General features: G+C 41.5%; 1 protein-coding gene across 1 annotated transcript in view; it reads left to right on the top strand.

Annotated features, from left to right (window-relative positions):
* The first annotated feature begins 7,469 nt into the window (after positions 1-7,469).
* Positions 7,470-26,634, top strand: part of LOC144523046 (PH domain leucine-rich repeat-containing protein phosphatase 1-like) — a 28,215-nt gene continuing 9,050 nt past the window's right edge. The window contains exons 1-11 of the mRNA XM_078258334.1: positions 7,470-9,424; positions 14,700-14,896; positions 16,110-16,235; positions 17,386-17,534; positions 19,900-20,046; positions 21,262-21,489; positions 23,328-23,530; positions 23,642-23,702; positions 23,806-23,901; positions 25,930-26,085; positions 26,301-26,501. Coding sequence (XP_078114460.1) covers positions 7,813-9,424; positions 14,700-14,896; positions 16,110-16,235; positions 17,386-17,534; positions 19,900-20,046; positions 21,262-21,489; positions 23,328-23,530; positions 23,642-23,702; positions 23,806-23,901; positions 25,930-26,085; positions 26,301-26,501 — 3,176 coding nt within the window. The 5' untranslated portion in view covers positions 7,470-7,812. The remainder of the gene's footprint in view (positions 9,425-14,699; positions 14,897-16,109; positions 16,236-17,385; positions 17,535-19,899; positions 20,047-21,261; positions 21,490-23,327; positions 23,531-23,641; positions 23,703-23,805; positions 23,902-25,929; positions 26,086-26,300; positions 26,502-26,634) is intronic.

The following is a 26,634-nucleotide window of genomic DNA, read 5'->3' as shown; positions in this document are numbered from 1 at the left end:
GAGGTACTTTTAGGCAGATTTTGGTTACCTTTGGATAGAGCCAGGCTAGCTGTTTCTACCTGCTTTTAGTCTTTGTGCTAAGCTAACTAGCTGCTGCATGCAGTTGTACATTTATTGTACATACTTGAGTGAGTGGTGAGAATGAGATCTTAACTCATAACTCCCAATACTGTTGTTTTTGTACATTAAAACAAAGTAAGAGTAACTGTCTTTTTTTTCAAACTTGAGTTGTCAGTATTAGAAGATAATATCTGAAGCCTGTTCTTAGAAATCCCATGTAAAAATACAATGTGATTTTGAAATGACACATTTAGAGTATCTTTACTGTTATTTTGACCTTATAGACTCCAAGTCCTGAAGACCTAAAGAATGTGACATCCTGGCACATTCTTCTGTAAACTATGGACGGGATACTTCTGTGGTATCTGGGCTCTGTGTTAGCATATACGGAGCAGGGAAATTACATGCGTGTTAGTGCTTGTCTATTGGGAGTGAGATCAACAGACGAGCGTACAAAGAGCTGTGGTTAACCTCGCCTTCACCCTGACCATGTGACCACAGCAGAGTAAACAGTGATACAACCATTTTCACCACTGCAACGTACAAGAATAACCTGCTGGGAACCACTGCAGCCAGAATGAAAACACACTCAGGTTCAATCCTGTCACCTCATTTTCTTAGTTATTATCAGGGCTGTAGTCAAGACCACCTTTGTCGAGTCCAAGACAAGTCCAAGACCAGGACTAGTTGAGACCAAGTCAAGAACGAGTCCAAAGAGGTTCGAGTCCAAGACAAGACCGAGTCCAAAAAGGTTTGAGTCTGAGTCAAGACCGAGTCCAGGACAGAAAAAAAAGTCTTATGCATGACAGTATCAAGACAATCATTTTGGGTTATTATTTGTTGATCTAAAAGCAAAACAGTGTCACAACACCCATGATATATAAGTATAGCCATTCACTTTCCCTCCAATATTCTTATAAACATAATAAAGACACCTGGACTCGGTCGAGACCAAAAGCCATATTTGGCAAGCTCAGTGGCAGAGACCGAGACAAGTCCAAGTCCAAATACCAGCGAGTCCGAGACAAGTTCGAGACCATGGAAAAACTGCCTCAGGTCCGGACTTGAGTCCAAGACCGGACTCGAGTACTACAGCCCTGGTTATTATCCTTTAATGTGAGCAGATGAATTGTGTTGTTGGCTTATTTTGGGTGCTAATACAGTATACAGTGAACCAAATACTGTAGTATAATTTGTGCAATGAAAAGGTCTCCGTTTGCGGCCGTTGAGACTGCAACGCAACCCTGGAGATTTTAAACCAAAACGGGGTCAAAAGTTTTCAAATGTCTCTGGTTTAGCGGCTCTGAAACGCCGGAGCAGTGTGAATGCGAGGTGGAAACGTAGCAATAGATGTTTTTAAACCAAAACATTGCAATGTAAATGTAGCCTAAATATCAACAGTTCAAGTATGAAAAATCTTAACAACATCCACTTTGAGGCCCCTGAATAGCTCGCCTGAATAGCTCAGCTGGAAGAGTGTGCGCCCCATGTGCACAGGCTTAGTCCTCGATGCAGCGGCCGCATGTTCAATTCTGTCCTGTGGCCCTTTGCTGCATGTCTTTCCCCCTCTCTTTACTCTGTCATGTCTAAGCTGTTCTATCAAATAAAGGCCTAAATTGCCAAAAACATAAACTTAAAAAGAAAAAACAATATTCACTTTTATATGATGAATAGTATGTTTCAACATAAATTGGGAATTGATGAAGGGGTATGTGAGTTCATCTGACAGGGCTGTGGGGGTACCCCAGATCAAAAAGGTGGGGAACCACTGCCTTACATGTAAGTCACCAAAATGTACCTACAAACAACAGTTTACTGAATAAATGTTCTTGTCTTTTCATTTTCTCCTTTTTCTTTCAGTTTTAGGAGTAAAAGCAAGTGAAATAAAGAGACCAATCAGGACTCACTAGTGCTATGACAAAGCTTTGGTCCCTCACCAGCTTCCCACCCGAGTTCAATGGGCCCAAGCCAGAAGCAAAATGTGTCCCATGAACCATAAGTAACTACCACCTCTATGTGTGTTCACATGGTACACATCTGGGCCCCAGGCCATGTGTGAAAAATGTACTTTCCAATACAAACATGCACTCCTCCTGTACTTGTGTTGTTTCTGAGAGTGTATGATGTGTCCTTGCTGAAACAGTTGACAGGGCTGGGCAAACAATCTTAATGAGTGACTACTCTCCAATTATGTATTTCTGCTCTGTTTTTTAAAATTTTTTAGACTTACTGCAATCTAAATTTGTCAGCGCTCCGCCTGAGGAACCAAAACAAACGGAAGTGAGTGATTTAACCACACACACACACACACACACACACACACACACACACACAAACACACGTTGCTATAGGGAGAGCTGCTTAGCTAAGTCCTTGAGCTTAAACTCGCCACATCTAATTATAGTCTCTATTTCCCATTTTAAAGGAAAGCATTCTGAAATGGATTAGCCATCTTTGTTTCTGTCTTTTCTTTCCTTTTGGCATCATCTGCCTTCCTAAACGCAGCAGGAATAGAGCCATCAGTTTTAATTCAACTGACAGATTCTTTGAAATTGAAAGTGATAACGCAAAATACCAGAACTGAAATTGACAGCAACCCCTCACCGTGACCAGCCATTGTCATCCTCCAGCGTTTTCGCCATTTAGATCCTCTTCCACTCTGTTTTTTTTCTCTCTTTTCCTGAAGGCTTTTTTATTAGAGCAGTAAACTAATCTCCCTTTAGTCCATGTGATCCTCACAGGGAGAAAGAGTTATACAAACTTATTTCCTAATATTAAAATAAACCCGCCAGCAGGGTGAGCTCATTTCATGTTATTCCACTTGTTCCAAGGATATCTCAATCAATTAGGGCTCCATCTCAATAGTATCATATTCATGTCACTGTAGGAAGTTCATTTGCATTGGTAATAAGTGTAATCATGACACCCCCCACAAGCAGGGTTTTTCACTTGTCCTTAGAAAAGTAGGCTTTTAAGACTTAATGACCTCTAATAATGGACTGAATCCCAGTGGAAACATGTCTGCTGGGGCTCAGTGTCTTAATGTGTCAGTAGGCTAATCCCCCCCCCCTCTCAGTGCATCTGCAGGGAGGCACTTCTAACTATGAATCCCCCTGAGATTTACCATCCATCACATGGTCCTTTGTTTTCTGAAAGTGGTGGCCTATAATGACATTTGGAGTAGCATCGGTGGACATATAACATTCAATGAAAGACAAACAACATGTACCACGTGAATGAAAGTTGAACCGGCCATGCTGAAAAAGGGAGAAGCCTCATGGGTGTAGATTGACATTACTGTAGTTCACTGTATTTACTGTAGTAAATCAACTCAATGAATTAAACATTTTAGGCAAGAGGAAATGGGTCTTACCTTTGCTGATGTTGCAATAAACACGAAAATCACAGCATTATGAAGCCTGATGAGTGAAAGTCTGACTGGTATATAGAAATCGAGGTGGAGACTTGACAGGGGGAGGGAGGAAGAGAAAGAGAGCAAGAGAGAGAGAGATCATGATAAACTATACAGTCACAGTGTAGCTTGCACTTTGCCCTCTGTTGGACTTGCAATGTGACAGCAGTCCTCTCTGGCGAGCATGTACATGTGACAAAGACTGAGACGGTTGTAACATACTGATACCTCTCGCTCTGAGAAACACTCATTAGCACATACAGGAACTGATTAAACTGTTTGACCTCCACTTTATCTGCGCTCCAGGGAAGCCTAGGAACACAAAGGTTTGACTAACTTTTTAATGTCAACGACACAAAAAATTCCCATTTCATTTTATAGACCGTCAACTGTTAAAGAAGAGCAATTCCCTCAGCCTCATATGAATGATTTATTATATTATTGTGATAACTAGCAGAGGTGGAATGTAATAAGCACATTCACTCATATAGGCAGGAACAAAGAATTAAGAGAGAGAGAAAATGTTTGTAAAAGAGTAGAGAAATGTAAAGCCATTCTAAATTCATGGTTACAGAGGGACATAACCATATTTGGAACTGTCCTTTTATCTAAAATGGAAAGCCTCTCAAGAGTTATATATCCTACATTTTCATTGGAGGTTTCAGACAAAATGGCTCAACTTATTAACAAAATAAATTTTAACTTTATCTGGATAAAAAAATGTCATTATATCAGGAAAGCGGATGTGTTTAAGAGTGTGGACTAAATGCTATTGATTTTTTGGTTATGAACGGTGTTCTTAAATTAAAATGGCTGAATTCATTTATTTCACACAAAAGTTCTTTTTGGTTTACCATACGGAATTCTACCATACGCAATTTTCAAAAAGTTGGGAGGTATTGATTTTTTATTGCGATGTGACTATGATCTATGTAAACTGCCAACGGAGTTATCAGATTTTCACCAGCAAGTTCTCCTCTATTGGAATTTGATTTATAAACACAATTTTACACCTCAGAATACACCCCTATGGAACAACAGGTACATCTTATCCAATAGGAAGTCATTGTTTTTAAGCACTTGGATGGAAAAAGGAGTTTGGACTGTGTCTCAATTAATGGATGGATCTGGTGAATTTTTAAGCTATACAGAATTCTGTGACAAATTTAGTCTTGATTGTTGGTTTAGAGAATACACTAAAGTGATTAAAGCCATTCCAATTCCCTTTAAAACAATGACTCAACAACTTTTGGTTCATGCAAATGTTATGTCAGAGATGAGGCCTCTTTGTGTTGAAGGTGTCAGTTTGAACAGTAAATAGTTCACTAATAAGTTTGTAAGGAATGTACTATGTATAAAATATTATCCCTTTCAACTGAAAAGAAAATATATTCTCCGAGACTATAGTGGTGAAGAGGCACAAAAGATTAGGAAACGATCCTTATCGTTTAAGGATCGTTACCCTCTCCCACCAAAAGCCAAAGAAGTGACATTTAAAGTGGCCATATTATGCTCATTTTCAGGTTCATAATTGTAATTTGAGATTGTATCAGAATAGGTTTACATGGTTTAATTTTCAAAAAACACCATATTTTTTGTTGTACTGCACATTGCTGCAGCTCCTCTTTTCACCCTGTGTTCAGGTCTCTGTTTTAGCTACAGAGTGAGACCTCTCAACTTCTGTAACATCTTTGTTGTCAGTCGCACATGCGCAGTAGCTAGCTAAGGATTACATGAGCTAGCTAGCTGTTTGTTTCTGCAACTTCAGTCAGTACAAGGCAGGATTAGCTGGGAGACTTCTTCTAAACGAGGGCACACTTCCAACTTTGCGTGGAATACCTGCAGAACAGTGACATGTAAGTAGTTCTATACAATTTATTTTGTAGATTAGGGTGTATTCTTGTGTGTTGTAGCAATGTTTTGCCATTGAGAACGAGCTAGCATGCTAGCGCTAGCATGCTAACGGTTAGCCCCCTAGCCCCCTCGTTTCGGCTAGTTACATAGAAAGCCCTGCAGATTTTGAACAGCTCGCCCGGAGACTGAAGGCAGGACACGTTCAGAAACCGTATCTCACTCAAAACAGCATGGATGGTTTTTTTTCAAAGTTTGTATGCGTGTGGAAGCACCAGAGACACAAAATAATACCCCAAATCCCAGAAAAAGTGATTTTTTTCATAATATGGGCACTTTAAAATATTAAATATTTATCCATCGAATCACTTCTTACATGTGAAATTTAATTGGGAAAGTAACTCCTGTGTTTTCTGTGAGAGCGATACTGAGACAGTTGAACATATTTTCTTTCAGTGTGAACCGATTAATGACTTGTGGCTGTCTTTTCAATGCTACACCCGTTAAACGAAATGTCAATTAAAGCTGGAATATTTTTAAAGGATAAGAATCTAGAAGTTTTGATAAATAACTTGATTGAGCATTGTATACATTTTATTCATAGGTGCAAGTATTTAAAGGTCAAACCCCACATCAACGGTTGGAAGAATGAGCTTAAGCTTTTTGCTACATTTCTACAATACATGACAAAGGAAAACACCAAGAGACTCTTTTATTTGTTGGACTTACATTCCCTACTGGACTAAAAAGACCCCTAGTATCTTATTTTCTTTATTTGTTATGTTTTGTCGTATATATTGTCTCAACCTCAAAGCTGTAAACACGTTTTTGACAAATGTACAAACACACATTGTGCCTTAATTGTTTGTATTACTATTGTACAATAAAGATTAGAAAAAAATTCTACTGTAAAAAGGCTACTGTACTTGTACTCAAGTACAAATTTGATGTAATTGTACTTTGAGTATGTCCATTATCTGCTACTTTATACTTCTACCTCACTGCATGGGAAATGGGGTATTTTTTTTTAATGTGGATTAAGATTTTATGCATCCTACAAAAGGTAAAATATGAGGCGTTGTTATGGATTAAACTACCAGATAAAGTTTAAATTAGCTTCATGGTGACTCACTACAACAAAAAGTGCTGTTTACCCTCATACAGCCACAATGATAAATAATGAATATATAATGTAACACTGGGTTATTCTGCTGCATAATGAATACTTTTACTTTTGATACTTTACTTTTACTTAATGTACATTTAAATGCAGGACTTTAACTTGTATATTTTTTTGTATTTTTACTTTGGTAAAGGATCTGAATACTTCTTCCACCACTGACTTGTAAAGACTAAAATAGTAAGTGATTCCTAAATCTCACTTCAGGAATGATGATACGGCCTTTATCCCACTAGGTGGCGCCGGAAGACGAGTTACAACTCTTCCGTGTTCCTTTCCAAGAAATAAACTATGGAGTGAATTGTCGGTTTAGTTTAATTTCATAAATGTACAGGATAAATTATTATCAAAGCATAAAACACATTCTTAGTTTACAGGCATAGCCTACTGTTAAAATGTGACCGTTTTGTTTGAGCTAAATAACCAAGTAAACTGCACTTTATGTTGCCTTCAGAGGCTCATTCATGCTCGTACTTCATGGCTTCTGTAGTTAAAAAATATTTATCGCGCTTCCATGTGCTTTATGAGGAAAAAAATCATAAAGGTGTTTACGGGTTCACAAGTTACGTGTTTTACATTAATGCGTGAGTAATAATAATCTAATACAATAATTTATAATAGTACAGACAGTTGACATGTTTGATGTTTCTACATTGAGTAGGTTGCTTTTACTTTTACCATGTTTAATATTCTTACATAGAGTAACTTGTAACAGAGTATTTTTACAGTGTGGTGGTATTAGTACTTTTAAAGGATCTCAGTACTTCCTCCACCACTACTCACACTTTACCCCTCGGTTTCTTGCTCTCTAAACCACATAATAAACATGGGGGAATCCGCCCTTCCCCCGTTGTTTTAACTACGTTGTCCAGTCGGATCGTCTGTACAGTGTTTTACAAATTCCGAGCTTTCGGGAGCACCTGAAGGTGTCATAATTCATATCCAATGAGACCCCGCCCTGCCCACCGTGTACTGCTGACAGTCTCATCTGTCTGTACAGTTGCAGTCGCGCCTTCTCGCGCTAGCTTCCATGGCGACCAACTAGAATATGCGTTTTCTCATCTCGACCAGCCGGTTAGCTCCCGGTTAGCTCCCGGCGTGTTACGAAATGGGATGATGTAGCGGAGCAACTCTTTAGACGAACCGCGCAGTACTTTAGCATGCTAAGCTAAACGTGGAGCCGTAGCCTACACACATTTGCCAGGCATAAACTAGCCAGTAACTAGAGCAAGCTAACAACTGTGAGCTAACGGAGGGCTGAGAGGCTGTTCCTGCTAACTAACTGGCGCCGCCGTTGCTAGCTAACAGGATGGAAAGTGTGAAGGAAAACAAGTCTGGGGCGCTTTCAACTTCGTTAACACCACAGGGGATACTTGACTCTAGCGGAGACAGTAATCCCGTGAAACCAAGTGGATTAACGCCGCTGGCTGCGGGAAAGAGACCCTCAATCGGGGAGGATGACGGTGGGGGCGCAGAGGCGAAACTCTTCGGGAAGGGACTTGCAGCCACCTCCCTTCTCCAAATTGCGATAAGGAACGGGATCTATCAAAACCAAGTTGCCAACGCTATCGGTGGTGCAGCCAAAAATATGAACATCCCCGCCGTAAAAACAGCCAACATTTACAGCCTGACATCAGTCAACAGCACCACTTCTGTCAACTCTTTGCTGAGCAGGAGACGGCAGAGACACAAGAGGAATCTGTCGCTGGGGGCTCCGCCGACCAGCAGCTCGCCCGGCGGCGTGTCCTCTGCTGAGGCGGCCAGTCCCGCCCCCTTAGCCTCGCCGCTGAGCACCCTCAGCTTGGATAGGAGGACTTTTCTTCGGCAGAAGCAGTCAAAGCAGCTCCAGGCCTCGGATAAGACATGGGTGAGATCGGACCTCCGGCGGGGCTGCATTCACGTCCACGACTGGCTCACGCCCTCCTACCCGCGACCGGTGCTCTGTACAGTGGACACCACTGCTGCAGACGTAGCCAGTAAGCTGGATGGGAGCAAAGCTGGGGCTGTGTTGAGAATTAACTGCAAAACTGCTGCTTTAGTTGACTTAAATGATCATTGTAAAGATAGTAATGGGCACACTGATGAAATCAAAAGTCTCAGTGACAGCGTGGATGTCAAAAACCCCAAAGCAGATGAAAATGAACACACAAAACAGTATTACCCCGACACTAAACTGTCCTCTAACTTGTTTGATGATAAAACAGCGAGGAACTCTTCATCTGAGGTTTATCTGAATGACATTGTGATGGATTTGAGCCTAAGTGTGTCAGACTGTTATGGAGTCTACTCTGGTTCGGATATGGAGAGCAGCACCTGTGAGGACTTGAGCCCAGGCGGGCCCAGAAGCACAGAGCTCCGGGACTCGCTCAGCGATGGGCTGGGTCCGGGTACAGACTCCTCAGTGTTGAGCCCAACCTGTGACAGCGCCACAGAGGGGCCTGACCCGTTTGAGAGCTCCTCAGATGAAGTAGACCTCACCTCTTCTCCAACACATTCAACCGACACATCTGCTGCAGACATGCCCACCACAGACCGCTGCAGTGCTTCGAGCCAAGTGACAACCACACTAGATGACATCGAAGCTGGAGCTGGTGATCATGTAAATGCCCCCAAATTAATCAAACCTCCATCTAAATGCCCCAGCAGCTCTCAGACTCGGCCCCTGTCCAGCCAAGCATCTGTCCAGCCTGACCCGGAGATCCCAGGGGGGAGCAGAGGATGGCCGGAGCCCATCAATACCAGCCCGACCCCGGCTCTCTTCCTCCAGCTGCACGGTGGAGCCGTGAGGCGGCTGGGAGATGATGAGAGGCCTCTTCAGATATTAAATGAGTACCTCACTCATCTGGGGTTTGAAGATCCATGGAGGGTGCAGGGGGAGGGGATGAATCCAGAAATTGGCTGCCTGATACGCTTCTACTTTGGTGAGTAGTACTTTGTCTAGGTTAGTCTAAAAATCGAAATTCCACAAAACATTTTTTACAGGTGGATGATGACGTATTCATAAAGAAAGATCTGAAAAGCATGTACTGTATTGGAGCTGCAAAGATAAATCGATTAGTTGTCAACTATTAAATTAATCGCCAACTATTTGATATCAAATCTATTAATCGATTTGAGTCTTTTTTTATTTTATTTTTTTTATAATAAAAATGTGAATATTTTCTAGTTTCTTTACTCCTCTGTGACAGTAAACTGAATATCTTTGAGTTGTGGACTGACATTTTTATAGACCAAACAACGAATCAATGAATCGTGAAAATAATCGCTAGATTCATCGACATTGAAAGTAATCGTTAGTTGCAGCCCTAACTGTATGTTTATGAGACAACCAGGACATCCAGATTAATACTCTTTTTTTTATGCTCTTTTCCAATTACACTTAGCCGCTAGCCGCTTGTCACAACATGTCACTTTAGTTGTGCTCGACTTGTCTCTGCTCATTCATTGTTCATCCATTCTCAGTGTACCGTGGGCGCTGTCATTGTATTTGGTCAGTCGGACTGTTAAACAAGTGTATTCAATTGTCCCGGTGGGACAATACCCAGTGTTTAGCCTGTAAACCCACCCAAGCCCTCTGTGTAGGTCTGCAGGCAGACACATCTGGAGGTAACAGGTGTGCTCTTTGGGCACGCCAGTCACCAATCAGGAGGCATTATGGATTCTGCTTCTCTTCTTCTTCTTCTGTTGTTGATGTTGTTGTTATTGATAGCGATCCTGTTTTGCTGACAAGCAGGCTAAGAGGATGGGAAAACAGCCATGATCCCTTCTGGGATTAGCACAACTGGATATTGTTTTTGACCTTGTTTTTGACACCCTCAGCAAAGATGGTAGAGATAAGAGCGGTGGTGTGATGTTGGAGGAAGAAACAAAAAAAAAAATCATTATTTCTAAAATTAACATATTCTAAATTCATTTCAGTCACATTCCTAATCCTGTTTGAAAGTGTTTTCAGTGTTCCACTCAAGTCATCTTTAAAAAACACTTCTTTTCTTTTCTTCACTTTCTTTTCTTTTCTCCTGTTCTTTCTGTTTGTTTTATACTAGGGCTGCAACTAAACAATTATTTTCATTGCCGTTTATGTCTGTCGAATATCTTTCTTGATTAATCGGCTAGTTGTTTGGTCTCGTCAGAAAATGGTGAAAAATGTCGATCAGTGTTTTCCCAAGGCCCAAGATGACGTCCTCAAATGTCTTGTTTTGTCCACAACTCAAAGATATTCAGTTTACTGTCACAGAGGAGAGAAGAAACATATTCACATTGAAGAATGTGGAATCGGAGGTTTTTTTCTTTTTCATAAAAAAATGAGTCGAACCGATTAGGTGATGATCAAAATAGTTGATAACTAATGGATTCATCGATTCATCTTTGCAGCTCTATTTAATACAACAAGAAACACACCAAAAGACACACTATTACTACACATACCGTCGGTGTTGACCTAAAGGTATACTCAAGACATTGTACAAAAGTGTGTGTGTGTGTGTATATATATATAAAGTAATTATTATAAGTATTAAATAATAAAGACAAAAAAATCAAGTATCAATCTTTTGAAAACAAGTAGCCTAATAAAATACAGATAAAAGAGAAACACAAAGACTCCGTTATGGTTTCTCAATTAGGCCTATATTGTTTTTGTGATTGTTAGGAGCCGAAATCGCAATTAAAAATTTGATTAATTGCACAGCAACAACAGTTATATTTAAATAATTGTAAAACAGTGGTCACCAACATAAAAAGTGAAGCATAGTTAACTCACAGCCCCTTCTTAAGTGATTTTATTTATTTCCAATCTTGGAAAAAAAAAAGTTGTATAGGTCTGAAGAAATAAGAACTCTCCACTAATATATTACACACATTCATATTTCTCTCCACGCTGTCCTGTACTCTGTGTGTACAGTATTGTTAATGTTGATGTTCAGAGCTACAGGCCTTTGACTCAGCATAATCTCTCTGGCAAGTATTCTCTGTTTTCTGTCTATCACACACACACGCACACACACACACACTGTGCTGACAGTAAGAGAAAAGTGACCTTAGTGGAACTCAGATTTCACCTCCTCAGTGTTTCGGATCTCCCTGAGACTGTCGCAGCAGCAGACTCCTCTTCAGCTCAGAACTGCAGTACCCAGAGGTCACTGCTTTACTCTTCAAGGGTAAACACTCACCCAACAAACGCGTCTGATACTGGTGCCCAAAACTCCCACAGCACCCACAGGCCGTGAAGGCAAACGTCTCATTTTGTCCTTGTGGCGTGGACATCACAGTAGCACCACACCAGCTGGTTTAAACTGACATCCAGGGTTTTCCCTGCCGTTATAAGGTCTAGGTGTAGCATCCTAGCCGTTTGGGGCAGCACCTTAGCCAAATGAAGTGGACTTCTTTAGCAAGGTTTGTCTTTAAGCCTTTTGAGTGTTATTTATGATCTGCTCTAGCTTTTCCAACATTTTAGACACCGATATACTGACGATAACGGTCCAAAACAACATGGAAAAAAAGAGACTCAAAACTACCACAATGAGACACAAAGTGACTACAAAGAAACGCCAAATGACCACAGAGACTCAAAACAACCCCGAAGAAAAACAAAAATGCCCAAAAAGTGATGCAATAACCCACAAAGAGACACACAATGTATGGGGAAATTGCATTTTTTTTATTATTATTGAAAAACTTTTTTTTTGAGGAAGGAAGCTTTTTTAGACCGAGATATGGTCCAAAATGATGTGAAAAAGAGACGCAAAACTACCACAAAGGGACATAAAATGTATGGGAAATGTTTTTTGTTGAAAAACTTAACATTTTCTGTACCTAAGTCTTCCACAAACCAAGGGAAAACAGTCTTGTAACCGCTGCGAATAAGAAAGATGGAAGGAAATTGTCAGGCACTTGGCGCAGGACTTGGCAGGGACAAGATGCACCAAAATGATGAATTGTAGCATGAACAGGAAATGGCTATTGGCTGCTTGATGAGAGACAGGATGTTCCCCAGTCAAAGAAATAGACGGAAGGAAAGGGCTTGTACGAGTGTGTGTATATTAACACACTATGTCTCGGCCGCGCCGCCCTGGGAAGGGTGGACCCACACAATACAAATTCCACACATTAAAACACATTATTGTTTAGCTTAAAATGGGGTGTGTTTGAGAGACTCGTGTTGATCGGCTCCATCAGTAAGTTTACGTCATATTTGTCCAATCATAAGCTTGCTAATGCATTTGTGGTAAAAGACACCATATGATGTCACCGACTGATAATAGTGTTGAAAATACATATTGAGGCGTTGGCCAAAGTTTGTCTTGAATTTCAGTGGCTTCATATCTTTATTTATATTTACTGACATCAGCGGCATCTTCACTGTCAGGACTCCCTGTTCCTGTTAGAACCGAGGTCACGTACTGAACTCAAAGTTTTCATACGGGCAGATCCTTAACCTGGAAATATTAACTTTTTCTGGGATTTGGGGTGTTCTTTTGTGTCTCTGGTGCTTCCACATGCATACAAACTTGGAAAAAAAAACCATCCATGCTGTTTTGAGTGAGATACGGTTTCTGAATGTAACCTACCTTCAGTCTCCGGGTGAGCTGTTCAAAATCTCCACGGCTTTCTACGTCAGTAGCCGAGACGAGGTGGCTAACCGTAGCATGCTAGCGCTGTTCTGCAGGTATTCCACGCAAAGTTTGAAGTGTGCCCTCGTTTAGAAGAAGTCTCCCGGATAATCCTGCCTTGTACTGACTGAAGTTGTAGAAACAAACAGCCAGCTGATGTGATCCTTACCGAGGTACTGCACATGTGCGACTCCCAACAAAGATGGAACAGAAGTGAGATGCCTCACTCTGTAGCTAAAACAGAGAGCTCAACACACAGGGTGAAAAGAGGAGCTGCAGCAATGTGCAGTACAACATAAATATGGTGTTTTTTGAAAATTAAACCATGTAAACTTATTCTGGTACAATCTCAAAATACAATTATGAACTGAAATTAGCATAATATGGCCACTTTAAATATATTTTGGTTTTGGATTGTTCATAGGATAAAAGCAGCAATTGAAATACAGTATGGAACCTTGGGGTCTGGGAAATTATATTGGATCATTTTTACACGAGTTTGGTTACGTTTTCCAAAAACCTTACTTTGGAGAATGGAAGCATGCATTTCTACAAATCCTTCCATTTAACAAAAGAATCATACATTCTCTAATGTTAAATGTTGTCCAAACACAGGAAGCTGTACAGCAACGTTGCCTGAATTGAATACTGTCTAAAGTTGTCAAGATTCTGGTTTAAATCTAGAGCTATCTGATCAAAGAATAATAACTCTAATAATAACCAGTACTGTATACATGCCACGGACACCAACTTATTACCACACATGTTTATTACCACACTTATTTTTCAGGGTTCATGGTCCATAAACCTCGTTGGGTTTTTAAATTATACCTAATTTTTGAGACAAAAAAAGCTGAAATTATGAATTATTTTTGACTAATATTAGAGGAATGTATGTTGATGGATAATCAAAGACTCGTGTATGTCAAAGTTGAGTCAGAATACTGTTAAGAAACCATTTAATTTTTTTTCAAAATGCTATAAATTCAATGAAAGTAGTGATCAGTAACTATATTTGGAACCTGAATCCATGTTATTTTCTCGGTAATTTGGTTGGAAAAGAAACCCATATTTATATATATTCATGTATGTATGTTTGTAATGGTAATGGGAGCAGCATGGCGGGTCGGCCCAAGCAACATTTTCCACATTGTGGAACAATAAGGTTCATCTTATCTTATCTTATCACATTCGTCATCTGCTATTGGACAAGAGCCCCATCAACATACTGAAATACAGGTAGCTAACACCTGTTTCTGGCCAATCCCCTGCTTTGCCCTGTAACTGTGGCTGCTTTTTGTGTCAGCAAGGGGTTAATGTAACAAGTCACGGCTGAGTGACTGCTCACACTCTCAGCCCACAGGCTATTAACAACTATTCACTTACATAACCGCATAGCTCTCTGTGGCTTTCACTTTGTGCAAGAGAAAACCAGTGTGAGAGAGTTGATTCACAAAATCCAAGGCAGCTAAAAAAAAATATATATATATATATATATAGCACGTTCTATTGTTCCAAAAGGCCATTATGAAACCTAAAAACAGTGTGTATTAACTATCATAAGCAATCTCATGTTCTCTCTCTCCAGGCAAGCCTCGAAGTGTGGGTGGTTCGGAGCGCGTGCAGCTTTCTGGGGTGTTCAACGTGCGGAAAGGGAAGCTGGCGCTGCCGGTGAACCGCTGGTCGAAGCGCCAGGTCACGCTGAGTGGAACCTGCCTCATTGTCTCATCTGTGAAACACGCCCACACCGGCAAGATGCACATCCTCCCTCTCATCGGCGGAAAGGTACTTTCTCAAGTGTTTTGTGTAAATGTCTTTAACTTGCTTGAGTAGTAGTCTGCCTTGGTACCTGTTTATCAGTATTAAAGGGACAGAACTCCTCTCTGTGGTTTAGAGCAGTGGTACAAAATATTTGAGTTCTGGAGCTCAGAGGTTGTTCGCCGCTCCCGTGTGCTCCTCCTGTCCAGCCTTGTGCTGCACTAGGTTTTGCTTCCTCTCCTTCAGCCACACAATCAGAAAAATCAGAAAAGGTTTTATTGCCACAATAAGTTACACTTATGTGGAATTTGCCTTGGTGAAAGGTGCATACATTAACAAACCAACATATTAAACAATTAATATGAAATACACAATAAATACAGAAAAACAAACATATACTGTACATACAAAATAACTGTTGCATAATAAAAGAGGCTGAATGGGTTGAGTGCAAAATTTGCAAAGAATATATAGTATGTGCAATAGGCAGATGCAAAGTCCAGGATGAAGGTTAGTGCAAGTGTATTTTTGTACAGCATATATTATGTATAGTTGTACAGTGTCAAACTTATCATGTCTCATCTCTTTTCTGTACAGTAAATATGAAGCTGAAGCCATGAAACCGTTAGCATAGCATAAACATTGGAAACGGGTGTAAACCGCTAGACTGGCTCTGTCCAAACGATAAATAAACAAATTGAGGAACCATCACCTCTAAATGAACACGTTTTTATCTCATTTGTGTAATCTGTACAAATACCAGAATGTAAAATTAACAAGTTGTGCTATATCAGCTAGGGCTGCAACGAACGGTTATTTTTCATTTATGTATGGTCTAAAAGATGTCAGAAAAAGGTGAAAAATGTCGATCAGTGTTTTCCCAAAGGCTAAGCTGACGTCATCAAATGTCTTGTTTTGTCCACAACTCAAAGAGGAGTGAAGAAACTAGAAATAGTCACATTTAAGCAGCTGGAATCAGAAGTTTTCATAAAAAAATGACTCAAACCATCAAAATAGTTGCCGATTGATTTAATAGTTGACAGTTAATCGATTCATCTTTGCAGCTCTAATATCAGCCGTTTCCAAAAGAGATTGGCTATACGTTTAGAAAAAGAAAAAAAAGGGTCGGAGATGGAAAAGATGGCAACTTTTTGGAACCACAGTTGTTGAGTAGGCAAGATTTAGGAAGATTTAAAAAAATAAAAGATCCAAGGAAACTGAAATATGTTCTGTGCTGCAGGTGGAAGAAGTTCGGAGACACAGCCACTGTCTGGCTTTCAGCTCCGCCGGTCCTCAGAGTCAAACCTACTACATCAGCTACGACTCCTACACAGAGCACCTCCGCTGGCACAGGACGGCCTCAAAGGTACTTCACTTCTATATACTGTATGCATGCATTTGTGTCCACAGTTACACTCATTATTCCATTCTTATTGTTGCATATTCTTCACTAAACCAAAAAGCTGAACAGAAGTAAGGGCAAAGATGTGTTTCGGTGCATGGAGTTCAACTGTGGAATGAATTAGAAACTGACATGAAAATGTGTAACACATTTAATAGATTTCAAAAATTATATAAATAGAAGCTTAACAAATATATAGCAGCAGTGTGAACACATCAAATGTTTGTTTTTTTCAGGTAGAACAGGTCTTTATAATGTATTACTTAGTCATTTTTCCGATGAGGGCTTGGCTAGGGCCAGTGACAGACTGATGGCAGCATTAATGTAGAGCCAAATAGTTTCAGTGATACCAAATAACGGACAGAATCGCGAAATTAAGAATTTAAAAAAGCTTTAAGACAGACTCCACAGGGCCCTACATTAAAGCTATTTTGTGCGTAGTTTCTATCGCCCCCGTGAGGAATGGGGGCAAAACTGTCGGCGCGACCACATGATACAAGCCTTCCGTGATCGCGCACACGCCCCCACCCCTCCTCCACGCAGTTGCTAGTAGCCAAGGAGGACACGGAGGATTAAAAAAACATGATGGACTCTTCAGAAGAGGTCATTATCTTCACTCGGGCTTTTGCATGGGAAAGCCACAGGATGACACAATCTAAACATAGCCATACTGAGAAATCCAGAGAGAGTTGTGTGGAGCTGATAGTCTTAATTAGCTTTGTAGCAACTCATTTGTCAACGGCTTGAATGTAACGGACGTTCATTAATACCAAAAATGTACGCACTAAAACTTTAAGTCAGTGCTAAAAGCTAACTGGAGATTTGAAAATATGACTACGCCTAAGTTTCCAACCGAGCCGCCCCACTGTAACTGTAGTTAACGTCTTAGAAATACATTTACATTTTTTTCCCGCCAATGGCTTAGGTCTGGGTGGGGGGCAACTTAGGCCTGGTGGGCCACCGGGCTTACAATACACTGGGGGAAACCCTGACTACACTAAACTACATTTAAGGGTTCATTTATCATGAGGAGGATTTAACATATCTTTACTACCTCTTATGGTTAAAAGTTGCTCATCATGTTGTCCTGTGCCCCCCCCCCCCCTTTTGTCAGATTGCGTCCCAGAGGGTGAACTCAGTCGACCTGTCGTGCTGCAGCCTGGAGGAGCTGCCCGCTCAGCTCTTTTACAGCCAGGACCTCACACACCTCAATCTCAAAAACAACTTTATGTCGCTGCACAAAGGTGTTCCAGCACTGACCAGGTGAGTTTCTGTCCCCACCTTTCCTGCACACACCACACCGCTACCATCCTTTGTGTTCAGGAACAAGGCAACAGGAGGAGCCGACACATGAAAAGCACTATTTTTTTCCCTTTTGTTCTTCTCTCTTTAGGATGTGGAATTTCCCTCAGTGTTTTTTTTTTTTTGTTTTTGTTTTTTTGTTTTTTTCTGTCTTGGGGAGCATATGACCATATGGTCTAAAGAGGAAGCAGCTTAGATCAAATTACAGATGACGTGTGTGTGTCTGCGGCTGTGTGGTTTGTATGATTAAAAGGGAGCTACACTTGTGATGAGAGAGTTGACATCCAGCCACCTGTTGTTAAATTGGTCGCTGATGTCACAGTCTTATGTAGCAGCGTCAGCTTTGGTGTAAGAGAATGTCTGTGGGTCTGCGCAGTTGTTATTCACTGAAACAGGCAAACAGGATGGTTGATGACCCATCCCGTGTTCTCCATGCTGAGTATGAGCTACTGCCCTCTAGGAGGAGGTTCAGAGTCCCTCCAGGTTGATTAAATAGATTTGAAAATGAATTTGTCCCTGCGTCAATAAAGCTTTTAACCAGCAGATACATGAATGTCTAGGTCAGGATGGACTGGGAGGATCTCTTTGGTTATACTCTTTGGTTATACTACTACTACTATTAACCCTTGTGTTGTCTTCCCCCGCCGACCATGCACTTGTTGTCCTCTCGGGTCAAAATAGAAAATTAACACTTTTGTGACATAAGTAACAGTAACATCTATGTATGTATGTCTGTATGTATGTTTGTAATGGTAATGGTAATGGCAGCAGCATGGCGGGTTGGCCCAAGCAACATTTTCCACATTGTGGAACAATAAAGTTCATCTTATCTTATCACATTCGTCATCTGCTATTGGACAAGAGCCCGATCAACATACTGAAATACAGGTAGCTACAATAATGAGCATGTGAGCAAAATAACAATTAAACAGGAGCCAGACCTACAAATAAGTATAATTTAAAACATTGTGCTCTGTCATATTTAAAGCAATAGACTATGTATTTGTTATTTTTAACAAATCCCGTGAAAAGACCATAACCTACAATGTGTTAGCCCGTCTCTCAATCATTTCTGTCTTTCCTACCCCGTCTGTGGCTCTGAAGACGTGAATCTTGAACGTTTTCTTTGATTTAAATGGCATATTTGCTGGGGATTTCTTTCAGTGGCGGGTGGATACACATTTGGTGATGAGTATTTCTGGCAGCAGGACAGAGGATGTGGGATTTGTGGCACTTGTTTGTCGGATCAGTTTATTGTTGGTTCTGGACTTTTCACTGTATTTGTCAACAAGAAGACAAAACAGACTTGTCGTTTTAAAGATGAAATAGTGCCGCATGTTTCGGCACGTTGATTCTCTCTGTGGCAGCAAAAGATTTAAAAGACTTAAAAAAAAAAAAAGTATTGCAGAGCTTCCCGAGTCATGTTTGTGGCTTCATACTTGTTTGACAGCTTTCTAGCTGAATGAAAAATCCTGAAAAGCTATGTTTCCTTCACTTTAATAGCACTATATCAGACTATAACTTTATTACAGGACAAATGTTTAGTGAGGTGTAATATTATTTGTTTTCAGATAAAGTGAAGTTGCTAGTGACCTGACTAACATCGTTATCCGAACACTATATACACAGACGTGGTTGTCGAGATAAGTACAAGATGAGAAATCAATTATGTGAACATCTAGCAGCTGGTTGTCCTAAAGAAGCAATGCAACGTTTGTGTCATGTTTCAATGCCATCCTCTTCGGATCCAGTATTCACCACTCAAGAGAAGATTGCGTTGAAGTCTGACATTTACTTGATGACAAATGAATGCATATATACTGTATATACACTGCTATTGTTCCACCATAAACACACGCTTCCCAGACGGTGTTTTGAGGAATGTGTTCTTCCCGTGGCGTGCCTGTGACTTTCCCTCGGAAGGATGTGGCTCGGGCTCAGCCTTTTCACCCCGGCCCCTCTGTGAGCTGGATTAGGCTAGGCTAGGAAAGCCAGGAAAGACACACACACACACACACACACACTCCCACCTGAACCACACTGAAATCTTTTAGTTGTGTAAACATTTAGCTTTAAATAGTGTCTGTACTGAGTGTTTTGGTGCTGTATCCTTGAGACCTTTTTGCAGGCTTCCTCTCGTAATCTTCCTTGTTTATGAGACAGGTGCTATAGAATTAAAAACAGTTTTTCACAATGTTTGCTTTTGTTAGACCCTCATGAAGTCTGATGATTATAGCCCTGAGAGATTTATATCTTTGTCTCTCATTGTCTGCCCTTTTCTTCCTGCTATCACCCCCCTCCCCTCCTTTTCTCTAACTTTCTCTAGGTTTTGTAAACTGAGGAGCCTCACTCTGTCAAATAACGCTCTGTCAGACTTTCCTCTGGCATTGTGTGACATCACCTCGCTTACGGAGCTAAACCTGTCTGGAAACCGTCTCTCGTCTCTGCCTGCAGAAGTAGGAACCATGCACAAGTAAGTGTGCTGAAAGAAGAATGACGTCGACCTCTGGGCTGAAGCTATTCATGATAACGGTGTTGATGATGATGATGATAATTTGCCGACTATTTCCCCGAGAGCAGAATGTGTCCTCGGTAACCTCATGACAGGAGTTGTTGTCATTGTGATTTGATCAGTGCAGATTAATCTCTCTCTGTATTAAGTGAACAACTGGCCGTGCACCAGACTTCTGTCCTGACGGTGCAGGTGATCAGAGAGCATGCTGAGTCATGCTGGTGCTGTCCCTGCATTACAGGGGGATTTAGGGTCAAGTGTGCAGTTATTGTGTGCAGTTATTGTGTGTGGTTATGTACTATTTATGTACTCCGGCATATGACTATTTTCTACAAAAATAAACAAATTAGAAAGTCCACATGGGATTTGTTTCTGATGTACTGGGATTAGCCAATCATCGTAGTTCCACCTACCAATGTTATGAGGCCAATCAGAGGCAAAGTAGGGCGGGTGCGAGAAACGAGTGCGGTGTGGTAACCCTGCAATGCGGCTAAAAGATGCCCAACGACAACAAAAAAAGCCCTGCATGTCCCTGTTAAAACACTCATTAAATGGGAGGAGTTTTATTGTGAGTTTCATGGATATTTTAAAAACACATGCAGATTATTAAGGATGTAACAGTGCATCATGAATCGGTTAAACGTCGATATAAATGAATCGCGATGCAATTTTTAATCAGCCTAGGGCATCATCTACTTTTGATTTCACATGAAGCTTGAGTTCCGACTTCACTATGTGTTCTTAGTTTATTTATTTGAAGAGATTTGTTTTCTATTTATTAGGTCAATTTCTGGTGGGATTTGTTTAAAACAAATGTATTTCATTTTTGTTATTTAAGCTAAAATACAATTTCAGTTGCACTTTTGATAAGAGGAGACATTGTTGTTTTGCACAGTTTTTATAAATAAAGTAATATTTTTCAGTCATTTGTCTGCAGCTTACCCTTACTGCACATATGATGATGAATATTATGATGAGTGTTGTACAACGGGCAGTGTGCATTTTTGTTGGCTAGTGGCAGTCTCTGCATGCAACATGAGCATGTTCATGCAGAGAGAAAATCGTATCGTGAATCGTATCTTGAGTTACATCATAACATCCCTACAGATTGACAGCACTTGTATATAAGCACTTTTTGAGGTCCCTCACCCCCTCTGCTCTCGTCGTTGTGTCCAGCCTGCAGACTCTTCTCCTGGATGGTAACTTTCTGAGCTCTCTGCCTGCGGAGCTGGGCTCTCTGGAGGGCCTCACCTACCTTGGCTTGTCCTTCAACTGTTTCAGCTGCGCCCCTCCCATCCTGGAGAAGCTCCGAGGCATGGAGCGACTCTGTCTGGCAGGGAACCAGCTCCCTGTCCTGGATATAGCCAGACTGCAGTGGCTGCCTGCTCGCCACATAGATCTCAGGTAAACATATCCACACGTACTTCTGGACGCAACACAGGAACAAAGCTCATCTGAAATCTCTTTTGTCCTTTTGTCCAATGGATTTGGAAATCACATAATTAAATAATGAATGCTCAATTCAGCCTCTTTTTGCAGCCAAAGCAACAATGGCTCAAATCGGACTATACTAGTCTACTATACTACCGTATACTACTGTATATTAACTTATTGGGAGAAAACAGGTAGTTCTTTGTAAAATCAGACATTGAGCACCCCCGTATAGCCAAAATGACATGATCCTCGTTTCGTTACAGTAGAAATAAAATGATCCATGATACATTTTATTTCTATGTTTTGGACGGAGGCTGGCTGAAGCTTCAACGGGCGCCCGGGAGCACGGTATATGGTTGAGCGAGCTAGAGAGTGCCTGAAGAGAGCGAGCGGCGCTAGAACAAAGCCGAGAATCCGAGAATTAAAACGTTGTTTTTGCCCTTTCATCACTAGAAGTGCAACTGTAGCAAGTATCTCACGATCACTAACGTTATCCACATTCATATTTAGACGCAACAGATGACACATCCAGCTACAAAAAAGCCTGAAAGTCAAAAAGTTAGAGCATAAGTACAAAGAGTCGTCTTGTCTCGTCGCACTGGTGCGAACTGGCAGCTTTCAGAACGTTGCAGACCGGCGCCTTGCAAGTAGCTGCAAGTTTCAATTCTTCTCCTCGCCAATCTTTGGTCTGAACAGGGCCTTCGAAGCATCAAATATTCGACTATTTGGGGTCACCCCTAAATTGATTCATGAAATGACAGAGAAGTAATTACCAGCGATTTTTACCCACTTTCCTTTTGTTCACATTCTCAAGTTCTCAGTTGTACAGACACACGCATTTTTATTTGCAGACTTTTTAGAACAAGCATGGTCCAAAAGGAAGACTGCTTAGTATCGATGATTCTCTGTCCGTCTCTCTGTTATATCATTTTTTTATGTGTTTGTTTTATGTATGAAATGCAGTGTTTCCCACAGATTCGAAAGCAATTTGTGGCGGGGGGGGTGTAAGAGTAAAAAATGACATAACATTTATTATACGTTTATTTGATTCACAGCTGCTATATAGTCACAGCTCCTACTGCATTTTACCTCAAACTTGTGATTAGTTAACTTTCTAAAGCACAATCGCTTGTTTGCTAAGAGTCGGGTCGGTGATTGTGAATGTGTGATTGTGTAAAGGTCACGAGATAGATACCAACCTTTAGTGAACTAGTGAATTTCGCCAGCTGTCTTCTCTCCTTTATGGAGACAGACGCTGTGTGCACGGTGGGCTCGATGGTGTTTTAAGCCTCCAACGTCGCCTTACAGGCAGCTAACCCTCACCTTAACACTAACATAACTTCTTTGACATAACCTTTGCTGCGCTGCCTGGAAGGCGACGTTGGGGGCTAAAAACACCAAACACCGCACGGTGGGAGGAGCTGTGTGTGTGTGTGTGTGTGTGTGTGTGTGTGTGTGTGTGTGTGTGTGTGTGTGACACAAGTGACAGAGAGACGGAGGAGAGCAGGGAAAGGAAATGCAAAAGAACGTATTTTAAATAGCGTTTAAAAAAAAAAGATTAACGAAACGCAATGGGCGGCGGCTGGTGTTGATACTGAGGCGCACCGCCACACATTAGTCTATGTGTGGGAAACACTGAAATGTTTAGTTCTTTATTTTGTGCAAAGTAGAAGTATGTTGTGTGTGGACATTGGACCGGAAGCTGTGGATGAAGTTACTTTTCTATTGGTGTCCTGTAATTCCGTGTGGGATGGGCCACTTAGTGGCGTGCCACGTAAATAAAATATATCGTATCATATCGTGTACAGGCTGAACCGGCTTCAAACTGTGACAATGGGAGACGCGGAGCAGCTGGTCCACATCGTCCAGCTGGACCTGAGGGACACTGGGTTACAGGAGCTGGATGTCAGGCCTCTCTTCAGGCTGGAGCTCCTCCGCTGTGACCGAAACACTCTCTCCACCCTTAGAGTCAGTGGCCACGCCCTCAAGAGCCTGCACGCTGCACACAACGGTACTAACATTTATTATGCGCTGTATAGATGTTAAACAGATATGAGAATGTCTGGTGCTATATATACATGTACATACAGCTTGTGAAGGATTATGCACGCTGTGTTTGTAGAGCTGAAGCTGCTGGAGGTGCAGCCCGTGCCAGAGAATCTGACTGTTCTGGATTTGTCCTGGTATGAAGACTCTATGAATACTTTGACTGTCCTATTTCCTGTGTTTCCTGTGTTTCTGTGCTCGTTCTATATCTGGGCGCTGACTGTCTTTGTTTTATTAAAGGAACACGCTGGGATGTGTCCCTGCCTGGGTGTGTGAGAGCAGCAAACTGGAGGTGTTGGACATCAACCATAACGCTGTTACAGAGCTGCCCATACAGTGAGCAACACACAAACACTTGCCGCATCGACACGTTTTTCGCAAAAAAGAAAAGCTGCGAAGAAAGGGTTCCTAAAGTGCCGAAGGAAAGGCGGGTAGCTGCTTGGATGTAATAGTTTAATGGCTCAAATAATGTAGCACATAATTAAAGATTTCTTAAAGGCATCAAACGCAAAGTTCGCGGTCGGACACGTCAAGCTCTAAAAGGGTACGCCTTCTTGAGGCTAAAGTTCTTTCTTAGTCTGCTTTCAGATAGACATTAGCAATGTGTCAAAAAATGCAGCCACCTCTCTGATTTCAAAGAGATCACTCACTGTGTTGGTACTAGGGCTGTCCTTAAGTCTTAGTCGACGAACACTCTGGATTTTAGTGACTAATCGATTAGTTTATTTAAAGGTGCTGTAGGTAGGATTGTGAAGATCCAGGACTTAGCCAAAACATTTGAACATCGACAACTTCTCAGTCTAAAGCCCAAAACGGTCTCCTAAGCCCCTCCCCCCAGAAGGGAGAGCTGTGCCCGATAGAGCGCGTGTGAAGAGGGGTGAAGGGGAGGAAACCTATCTGCAGCTCGTGCGCAGGGAAGGGGGAGGGGAGGCAGCTATGAAATGTGTGTGCCTGAGCAGTGATTGACATGCAGTTAGACCCCCCCCGGCCCTGATTGGTGCATCTGAACAGGGAGCTGTGGATTTTTGTAAATCGCACTACAGGCTGTAGGTGGTGCCAGGAGGAGCTGGATTTTTTATTATTTTTTAATTACCAGCTTCATGTAGTTCTACTGGAACATCGGGTCAGTTTCAGCAAATGTGACAGAAAGTTATTTTTATAAGTCTTACCTACTGCACCTTTAATTGACAGATCTGTAAAACTGAGTTTCTCCACAGAAATGATGCAAAAGCACCACTTTAAATCTTGTGCTTACCAGAGATGTGCTCATATGTTTCTTGAAAATAAGTCATTCAGCATAAAAGAAAATGATCTATAATATAATATAATCGACCTAAATTTCAATCAACTAAGACCAAAACGCCCAATTAGTTACCAAGAGGGGGCAGCCCTTGTTGGTACAGGGGGAGTACTGATGCTGAGGCAAAAAAGTGTTATCTGTCAGAGAAAAATATTTTTAACCTTTAATTTAGCAACCCTGTGCAACATGCACAAGTGCATAAATTCAGTTTAATTTAACTTTATTGCCCTTACTTATGTCATAATGTCATTCTGAGACTCCAAAAAATGAATTAACAATGAAGGTTATAAGGTGCAACATTGTTTAAAAAGACAGCGCTGCGGGGGTTGGGTAGCTCGGTTGGTAGAGCGTGCGCCATTATAAAGAGGTTTATTCCTAGACGCAGAGGTTGCTGGTTCCAATAGGCACTGCGGCAGGTTTCCTGCATGTCTTCCCCCTCTCTCTCCCCTTTCATGCTGCCCTGGTGATTTAAAGGCAGAAATGGCCAAAGAAATAATCTTTAAAGACAGGGCTGCTGTTTATAGTACACTGCAGACACTGTTCATACAGATACACTGGATAGTAATGTTGCTGGTAAGTCTTAAAACTCTTTAAATAAACATATTATTCCAAAAGGTCTCATCGTTACCTGTAGCAACACGCCTACACCACTGCTATTTTCAGTCTGTGTGCAGCCTTTGGCAGTAACTACAAACTTGTACTGTTGCCTTCACAGACAAGTTGAGCATTGCTTTTTTTTGGGGGGGGGGGGGTCAAACATCCACGATGATAGTGGTCCAACTACAGGCTCCAAGAAGCACAAATGTAATTGCAACTCAAGTTCAAGCATTTATCTATTTCTTAGTCCTCTCCTTCTAGCCCGCCATGACTCAAGAGTTGATTTAACTTATTGTACCTTAGTGGGTAAATGGATCATTATAACAAAGGGATGCAAAAAATACTGCTCTGTGTCCTCATCGGGGTAATAGAGTTCACACTGACAGGTTTACAGTACGCACAGAGAGAGAGAGAGAGAGAGAGAGACAGACTGAGACTGAGCTCGCTGTGTTGTTTGTGTTGCGTAGGCTGCTTTCCAGTGGAAGCCTGAGAAAACTGCTGGCAGGCTGGAACCAAGTGTGTCGGCTGGCTGAGAGGCTGGAGAGGTCCCAGCTGGAGGTCCTGGACCTCCAGCACAACCATTTGACCGAGCTCCCACACAACCTGTTCATCAAAGCACAGAGGTGAACCTTTCTTTTTTTTTCTTCTCTTTTTTCTTCCTTTTCTTTCACTATTCATTCTTTCCGTGGGTATTTTCGTCCTTCCCACCTGTGCTTTTCAAATCTTTCCTCACATCTATCTATCCCTACTTCTTCCCTTCCCATCTGTCGGTTTTTATTTTTGTCATGTAATTTATTCAAGTACTAAGTTTAAATTCTCTGCTGGGATTTCATCGCAGCTTGAGATACCTAAACGTGTCGGCCAATAAGCTGGAGAACCTCCCTGCAGCCAGCCTAACAGACGACACCTTCAGCAGCCTGGAGGAGCTCTACGTGACCAATAACAGCTTGACGGACAAGTGTGTCTCTCTGCTGACGGGACACGGCCACCTCAGGGTGCTGCACCTCGCCTACAACCAGCTGCAGACCTTCACTGCCAGGTAAAATAACAGGACTGCATATGAACTGAAGTGTGCAAAAGAGTAAACCGATACATTTCATACCTTTTTGGAATTTTGCTCGATGGTGTTTTAAGCCCCTAACGTCGCCTTCCAGGCAGCACTGCATGGAAGG

Source organism: Sander vitreus, chromosome 9 (assembly GCF_031162955.1).
Source record: "Sander vitreus isolate 19-12246 chromosome 9, sanVit1, whole genome shotgun sequence".
NCBI classification, from domain to species: Eukaryota; Metazoa; Chordata; class Actinopteri; order Perciformes; family Percidae; genus Sander; species Sander vitreus.
This window is presented reverse-complemented; position numbering and strand designations above follow the sequence as displayed.